The sequence below is a fragment of the Trachemys scripta genome, chromosome 10 (assembly GCF_013100865.1).
Source record: "Trachemys scripta elegans isolate TJP31775 chromosome 10, CAS_Tse_1.0, whole genome shotgun sequence".
Taxonomy (NCBI): Eukaryota; Metazoa; Chordata; order Testudines; family Emydidae; genus Trachemys; species Trachemys scripta.
Window position 1 is genome coordinate 54,054,963 of NC_048307.1, and position 9,176 is coordinate 54,064,138.

At 33.7% G+C, this 9,176-nt stretch overlaps 1 protein-coding gene across 1 annotated transcript in view; it reads left to right on the forward strand.

Annotated features, from left to right (window-relative positions):
- Positions 1–7,713, forward strand: part of RORA (RAR related orphan receptor A) — a 571,618-nt gene extending 563,905 nt beyond the window's left edge. The window contains exon 12 of the mRNA XM_034783531.1: positions 6,463–7,713. Within this exon, the coding sequence (XP_034639422.1) occupies positions 6,463–6,526 (64 nt within the window). The 3' untranslated portion in view covers positions 6,527–7,713. The remainder of the gene's footprint in view (positions 1–6,462) is intronic.
- Positions 7,714–9,176: the final 1,463 nt, after the last annotated feature.

The following is a 9,176-nucleotide window of genomic DNA, read 5'->3' on the forward strand; positions in this document are numbered from 1 at the left end:
AACACAAAATTGCAGGAGCAATTATGTTTGCACCAGAAGCCAAGTAGAGGCCCAACTGAAAGCCGTATAACTTGTGGTCTGATTTTCTTAGCTCTCACTGTCTTTAGCGGGAGCTGCTGAGTGCTCAGCACCTTGTAAAATCAGGCCATTAGTGATGGCAGATTTTTTTTCTGAGGATAACAGGGCGGTAGATGTACTTAAAGACTACTGCTGCCAAAGAGCCTTTTTGTGAAGGGATGTTGAATGATTCTAAAAATATAGCTAGTCATAATGAATCGACAGTATAGGAACAGGACATTGGCAGATGACTTATGTCTGTTAAGAACATCTGAGAGTAGGACCTAAGACCAGAAGTTCAGCAGTATATCAAGTTGAAATACACATTCATGCTCCGTGAATGAATGTCAGATGTATGAAACTTTCAGTCTTCCCAACTCACTACCACAAAAAAAAAAAAAAAGTGAAATTACAGAGAATAGCTGAAGATATTGGAATAATTATTCCTCTTAAGTGAGCTGTCCCTTATAATTTGTAAAGAAATTGTCTTGGGTTGTTGGCATATATCCAGTTTTCTGTTCTAAGGCACAGAAACATTCTCAAGCTTTCTTATAGAAGAGGTACTACTGTACAGCATCAGTTGGGCCACTCTGGTGTACTTTTGTGACTGATGCTGTTCATCTTTTTAATAACTATTGGATGAGGTGATATGAGATGCTGTTTTTAAGTTTGGTTTTTCTTTATAAAACTTATGTATCATAGTATGGATACCAAGGTCTGAGTGTGTGTGTGTGTGTGCGTGTGTGCACGCATGCATGAATGTGTGTGCGTCTGCTTCTAGGCTGTTCAGTGTCAGTGGAATAAAAAAAATGTATTCAAAATACTTAACTCAAAAATAGAAGGTGGAAAAAAGATTTATTCTATACAAAGCCTTGTCTGGACCACTTTAGAGAGACTTCTATTTTTTTAACCCTTCTATAAATATTTGATGGCACTTGAAATATTCCTGCAATAAAATGTGATTTGTGTAAAGATTAAAAAAAAAGATTTTGTAATGTGAAACAATGAAAGAAAGTAATGTAATTTTTCTAAAAAACAAAAACAAAAAACAAATGAACGAACTTTGTATTATTTTGTTGATGGAATTTGTCTATTTGTCTTTGGAAAACTTTTTATTTCATTGAATGTGCCATAGTAGAGGTGTCGGGGGAGGGGTAGGGGGTTTGTTTTATTTCCTCCTTTTTTTTAAAAGTTTTTAATGAAAGGAATATAGCTATTTGTGTTACGACATTCCAAAATGCGAGACGACATAGCAGAATCATGATTACAAGGATTGATTAGTAAGCTTTGATCATTGTTGCTTTTTTGCACATGTTCTTCATTCCTCTATAGTGCAATATGTACATAGAGCACTTGCGGGTGTAACCTTATCCCTCAGGGAAAAATACATATTTGTACAGGATTTTTTTTACTTTTTTTTTTCTTAAGGAATGTCGATTGAATCACTTGTTTGTTGTCGAGGGGCAGCCAGATAATAATCCTAAAGCCACTGTCATAAAAATTAATTGTTTAATCATTTTGTGCCCTTCTTTTATTTAAAAAGAGAAATAAAAGTTATTTTCTGACAGTTCTTTGTGCTGATTGGTGACAAAAAGGGTAAATAAATAAGCACCTTATGATTGACTTAACTGTGAATGACAATCCATCTTGTTATCAACAATAGAAGCCCTATTATTTCAGAGTTGGGTTTAAGAGTCAGAAACTAATGTGCTCAGGGATCAACTAAAACTCTTCAACAGGGTGGCCAGTACTACTGGGACAAATTGCTTTTTGAAAAATATATGATCATCCCTCCAAGGCACAAGTGAACTGTGTAGAACTCTTATGTGTCTAAACTCTCCATGTGTGCCTCATTTGAGTTTCCAGCCCATTACTCATCAGTCTTATTTAATGAAAAATTAAAGAAAGGAAGGAATAGAACTTTAAAAATCATACTGAATTTTGTAAACATTCTTGGAAAACAAATCATTATTCAAATTTCATTTCAGGACCCAGTGTTTACCATTTTTTAATCATAGGAGTGTTTATGTCAAGTTGAACTTCAGTGTTTTGTAACAAAAAATGAATCTTCGATGTTTAAATTATAATTATCAAAGAGAACTCAGTTTTTCATATGCATTATGAGTGGAAATGCTATGATTATTCAATCTTTACATTGAGTCACATAGCACAGAACACCATTCAAACCAGAAGCATACCAGAAGAACAAGTTATTAGACCTTCCTGCTGTTGCTCTATGTGCTTCACTGTAAACCAAAAATATGTCATTTAAAGAAGCACTGTAGCTACCTACATCTTTGCATTTCCACATCTAAGTCTTACAGCAATTGCAGTAGTAGCCGGAAACAGAAAAGTCTAATCTGTCAGTGCCAAAACTCTATGGATTTAGTGTAAGATTTTTCAAATATATCTATATTGGGTTCTGGAAGCCCTGAAGTACTGATGAAGTTGCTTTGCTTTGCTTTCTTTTGTACCTAAAATAAAAGCAAGTAGAAGATGATTAAGGTAAGCAATTACAAAAACAATGGGCAAGATTTTGAGACTCTTTAACCAGGGCAAGAAGAGTGATTTCTCAAAATCTTACCTATATGATTTAAATTGTTCTTTTAAAAAGCATCATTTCTCCATTTTCTTGCGAGTTTTCATTTTTCCTTTGCTTGTATAACACAAATCCCAATTCTACATTTATGTAAAGAAATAAATCTAGTGAAATCTGACTTAAGTAACCACTCTACAAGCTTATGCAGTTGATTTTCTAATGCATGCAGGTTTAGTTTTAAGACAGGAAATTGCCTAATAAGGTTGGTCTCTTGATCAGTTCTCATTCTCTTTTATTTTTGTTAGAAGAGAATCCCTACTGCTGATCTTAAACAAGTAAAGACTAAGGTAGAGGTCTAAAAATATTTATTGAAATGGTTGACATACTTCTGTTCATATTTGCAAATCATTCACAACATTCTGTTCAATGTGTACAGTTTACAAGATAAATTGTATCTCTATACTTCGGTGCTCCAGACATTGGTGCATGTATTTTCCTGGACCCCCTGATGATAACAGGGTAAACAATGGATTTTTTGATTCGTTAGCAATTTTGAGCTGTCGGGGGGGCGGGGGGGATCGTTTGGGTTAGACCTACAATGGAAATGTTTTGACATTTTTGGCAAATCAAAACTTTTTTAAAAATTGTTACGATGTCAAGTGTTTTAAAATGTTTGAATATTTTAAAATAAAATTAAAACAAATTTCAAAAGTCATTTTCAAACTGAGACTATTTTTTTTTTCAGAAATGTCAAAACATTTAGATTAAAAAAAAAAAAAATCCAAAGCAAACAATGCAACCAAATCAACATGTGTTCACAAAATAAGTCTGCATATTTCTCCAAAAAAAAGTTTGGGTCAAAAAAAATTTGCCCGGCTCTACTAATGATTGACTTAGACTCTTCCCTAGCCTTCAGAGTTAGGGATCCTTAAACTGATAAAGAAACCGGGTTACTACTAAAACTGGGCACATCGTTTGTAATGAATCATTTATTCTACAGTTTAGCTCTGTATTTGAGTCTCCCACAGGCAGATAATGGATTTTATCAATATTAGTTGTAGGAAAAAATTACTGTATAATATTCTGAAATAATTAGTGATAAGGAGTTTTCTCTGAGTATTCAATATTTGAAATTTTAGCTGTGCTGGCTGGTTTTGATTGTGACACCTAGGACACATAGTATATTTATTTTCCCTAATTGGAAGAGTGCACCCCTTAGAATTGGATTTTTATGATTAATTAATATTTATTATTTTACAATTCACCTTCTATGAACATGTTTGAATATTAGTGTGACATTTGCTTGAATATTCCTGCCACTTAAATGATTTGGTGGAATATTCGGGGAAAGCAAACATACAAGGAAGCCAAATGCAATAGAAAAAACTAATTTTAAAAATTGAAATAACCATTTATAGAAAAATGGTTGTAGTATTTGCTCAGCTCCCATTACTGTGTACCATAGCAGCCCAATATAATGCTGTTAAGACACTGGGTAGAGGAGGAAAATATGTAACGTTTAATAAAAGGATACTTGCTAGTATCTACTCCATTCTTTGAACTTTATTCAGGTATTTAAAGGAATTTTAACAACACAATAAAAGCTGTATTCTACCTTTATATTCCATATGTGTAATTACCAGTGACAGAGGGGTTTTTTTGCCTTTATTAGAGGTAGAATATAGCAATAACCTTCTAGAGCAATAAATATACTCTATCCACATATGAAATAAAACATGATGCCACATTAAATGTTTAGCCCCTTTACATTGTGAAAATAAAAATGTATGAAATATTCTGACTATGCAGGCAATCAGTATACACTCTTTACATTTAGATTTTGCTGCCACCTTATTCACTTTGATATCTTTCCTCATAATCTCATTATCTGTTGGAGCTGCACTTCACAAGAAAGTTGTTTGGCATAATATATATGACATGAGACTTTATTTTTAGGCAATATCCGCATGCTTTCCGTGTTTATATCTGCTGAATATACTGATTTTCCCCTAAACTATCTTAATATAGATGCATAAATTTTACAAGCACTTGCAATCTCTTTAATTATATGATATCTAAATGCAGAGAATTCATAAGCAATACAGTGAATTTTATTTCACGAAAGGCATATGTACTGTAAATATCTTTCTAAATCCAAATTTTTCCTCATTTTTTTGTGTTTAATTTATAGAACAGTGGTAAATATTTTGACTATTAGGACATTAGCTGGCTGCTTCTTTATATGTAACTGTATTGTCTGCCTGCTCCTTTTATGGAGATGTGTTTTTGTATTGGATGTTTGGGCCAATGGGAGGCTTCAAGCTACAGTGTATTTTCCCAATTTAAATATATTTAACATATGACAAACCCCAGACAAGGCTTTTTAAAATGTATAAAGAACTGCAGTGTTAGGAGGTTTATTTGCTAACTGATTTCAATGTTGTCCATTTTTATGGCACCTTTAACAATATTCTTGTTTCCAAAGTACAAAAAAAAGGTTAAAAATACTCTAGCCATAATTGAATGTCAAGCAATAAAAACAAATGACTTTTTGTGCATAGATTTAAAAAGAAATACAAATTTTAGACATCTGCATGTAAATGCAATCTCTTGTTTACTGCTTTCTTAAACTTGAGCAACTGATTCCTTATTTTACTACTAATTTAAGGACTTGTAATGGCCTGTAAACATTTTCTCTTGCTCTGTTCTTTCAACTTTATCTTTGTCTCTGCTTTTGAGTCATAATATTTAATGTTGTTCTGCTCACCTCTATACAGTTAACTTTTTTGCTTTCATTCTGTATAAAGTTATGCTATAAACAGCCTACACAGTGCAAATATTTATCTGTTTATCAAATACCACATTATGCTGTATAATATCTGTTTTACTATATAATCTATTTTAGACATAGCTGTTTAGAACTAGAGTGTGCTATTTTTGTGTTTTTTTTCTGATGTGTGGTGCTAGATAAGTTACTTTTGTGAACAAAAAACAAACCCCTTTTATTCCTAGATAATACCACCTTGGGTCTTGTTAATTTCACTGAGTATAACATATATATATATATATATATATACACACACACACATACATACATGTGAGTGTGTGTGTGTATGTGTGTATATATATATATATATATATATATATATATATATATATATATATATATATATATATGAAAAATCTACATATGCCCAACGAGTACCTGTATCAGAGTACTAGATTTGGGACATGTTTTTTCTCTTTAAATACATAGTATCATTATATAAATTATTCTGTAGTATATTTAATGAGGAGAAAATTACTTCAACAGTATAGATATTTGATATCAAATATTTTTCTATGTTCATATTATGATAAATGTGCTATGTCCTGTTTATTATCCATTGTGTTGCTAAAATGCTTTCACTGTATATCACATCATATGAAAAATATGTAGCCAGTTCCCCAGTATAAAATGCTGTCTAGTTTAAGGGTTGAAGTAGGTAGTTATTTGGCTTGTTGAGAGAGATCTTTTCCAGTTAGTCCATGTGAGACATATAGACCTAAACCTGCTAAGTGCTGGGTGCCTTCTACCCCCTAAATCTAACAGGATTTGAGGGCACTCACCATTCCAGAAGTCACATGATCATGCCTAATTCCAGTTATTGTCAGTTATGGGAATGTTCTGTAAATCTTTCATGAAACATTGATGTCCAAATTCTGACCTTATATATGCATATGTGATTCTCATTAAAACCACACGTGCATGTTCAAGGATGGACTTTGACACCTAAAGTTAATGCAAAAATGGAGTTTGTGGAACTGTCAGTCAGTCATAGAACTTGATATTTTCTTAATTTTTATACATACCTTTATTTATCTAGAAATCATACTTCTTGGAGTTACTCTTCGCTTCAGCTCTCTCCTCCCATGAATACTGTCATTTAAATTCTTACAAAATTGATGGATATCAAATATCTGAGGTAATTAACCTTTTTAAATATTTATTAGAATTTTTCTGTAATATTACTGAATTTATAAGATCTTTAGCAAAGATTTTTGAGCAATTTATTAAAGACAATGTTTCTGTTTACTACACTTTTTGATAACGGAAGGAAGTGAATTTTAAAGCCATGATTCTTGGCTTCAATGCACTGCTTTTGTACCCTCAATCCAAGGGAAAATTTTTTTTTTTTTTTACAGTAACATACTATTGTCCTGAAAATAAATACAAACTTTACTGCACCATGGGTATATTTTCATAAGTAGAAAGTTTAATTGCAAACACTATCAGGACAATTACTTTTAAAACCTCTTCAGAGTTAGTCTTATTTAAATACAAGCCATGATGATTTTATTTCTAAATCCCTTGTTGATTCACATCACCTTTTGATACTTTCAAACAGCAATCAATGGAGGATCTCTTAATTTTTTATCTACTAACATATACATCATAAACTTTATGCTAGGAAAATGTTCTCCCTGATTGTTTAGGTTTAGTTGTTATATAAATTATGCAAAACCCTCTGGTTATATTTTCTCCTGTAACTAAATGTTTAAAATAAAGAGACCAGAATAAGTGCTGATTACAAATGTGTGTTGGTTTGATGATTAAGCACATGAACTTCACAAACCTCATTGAGTAATACACTCAGTTTTCTGTAAATACATGCAAGTTTAAATGAAATTATACTGTACATGTAAATGTGTACAGTATGTAAAAATTCCTTTTCTAGACACAATAAAAGTATAAGCCATCAAGAGAAAAGTTAAAATGGTATTGTACTAAAACTTTGCTAATGATCTTTACCCATTATCACCTAACTTTTCACTTTCTTGAATCTTCTTTTAAACTCACTCTTACAATAGTCTGCTTATATTCAACAGTTTATTTTACTCTGAGTCCTGAAAAAAGTATTTTGATTCATTTTGTAAATACAACTGTAAAAATAAGAGATTTAATGTTGTCTTTTAAATACTCCAATTTTCATTCTAATATGAATGTTGTTATATTGTACTTAGAAACTTGTACCTTTAATATTACATTACCTTTATTAAGTGCATTGAACACATCAATTTTAGATGTGCTTTATGTACTGTTATCCTGTAATAAAAGTTTCAGCTTCTAATGGAAACACTTGTCTTATTATTTTTTGACATTAGGATCATATTCATTTTCTGCATTGTGTTACGTGTTAAATTTATTCTTTGGTGGCTGTACAGAGGTACAAAGTTGATCAAGCTCTAGATGTGTCATGATGGATTTTGTTGAACAAATAAAGCTCTATAAAATTTGTTAGTATTCAACCCTTTGACACTGACAGGCATAGTAAAGAATCCAGGTGCACATGTCTTTACCCCCTAAATTATTAGATGCATATAGACTCAACAATAACAACATCAAGGATGTTAGCAGCATGAGAGTGAACACTTGTGAGGATTGGAATCCAAGGGTCTGCTATCCTAGAACAGTACTGGCATGTAATGAAGAGGTAGTCTGTCCAGGTTCAAGTATATAGATATTGCATTGTGGAGAAACCACTGCACACAAGAAACTACCTTAAAAGAACATTATTAAATTAAGCACTGAATTGTTGGAAATGCCAGGATTACTGTTGCCTCTGCAAGTTTAATTCAGCCCCCTTGTGTGTATCCATTATAACACTGTCTTTAATTACATGATCGCATGCTATTTTTTCCACAGGATCCCAACCACATTCAGTACAGAGGATGGATGCTATTCAATATTTAGTTTTCTCCTTGTTTAATGTGTGACCCATGCCTTTTTTTACTGCACACGATCCAAACCCTGCTCTGAAGACAGAATTATTAATTTCCTCATAGGCTTTTCTATAGTATCTGAGTGCTTCAAAAAATGTGTGTCTGTGTATGTGTGTATTTATTTCACAACACTTCTGTGAGATGAGAGGGTATTATTATTCCCCTTTTACACATGTGGAACTGACTGAGGCACAGAGAGATTAAGGTCAGAAATATCTACTAATTTTGGGTGCCTAATTTGAGACATTTAGAACCTGATTTTTCAAAGTACTTAGCCTATCACACTTCATATGTTCAGAGTTCAGCTCCCAAGACTTCAGTTGCAGCTGTGAGTGCTCAGCACTTCTGCAAATCAGAACCCAGGATATCATGCCAGGCACCAAGAAATTGAGGTGTTTGTGACCACCTGTGAAAAGTTTGGTTTAAGTGGCTTGCCCAGCATCACCAAGGAACTCCGTGGCGGAGGCAAGGATAGAATCTAACACTCCAGAGCAGCATTTAATCACTTTAACCATTTTTTGTGTGCAATCCTCTGTGCAATCCTCATTTATTACAAACCTTCATTTCTGCAACAAATAGGGTTACCATACGTCCGGATTTTCCCGGACATGTCCGGCTTTTTGGGCTCCAAATCCCCGTCCGGGGGGAAATCCCAAAAAGCCGGGCATGTCCGGGAAAATCGGACATGCGGTCGGCGGCTCGGGTGCCGGGCCGGGGGCTCGGCCGGCGGTGCTCGGGGGGGGCCCGGGGCCGGGCGGCTCAGCCGGCGGCTCGGGTGCCGGGTGCCGGGCCGGGTGCTCGGCCGGCGGTGCTCGGG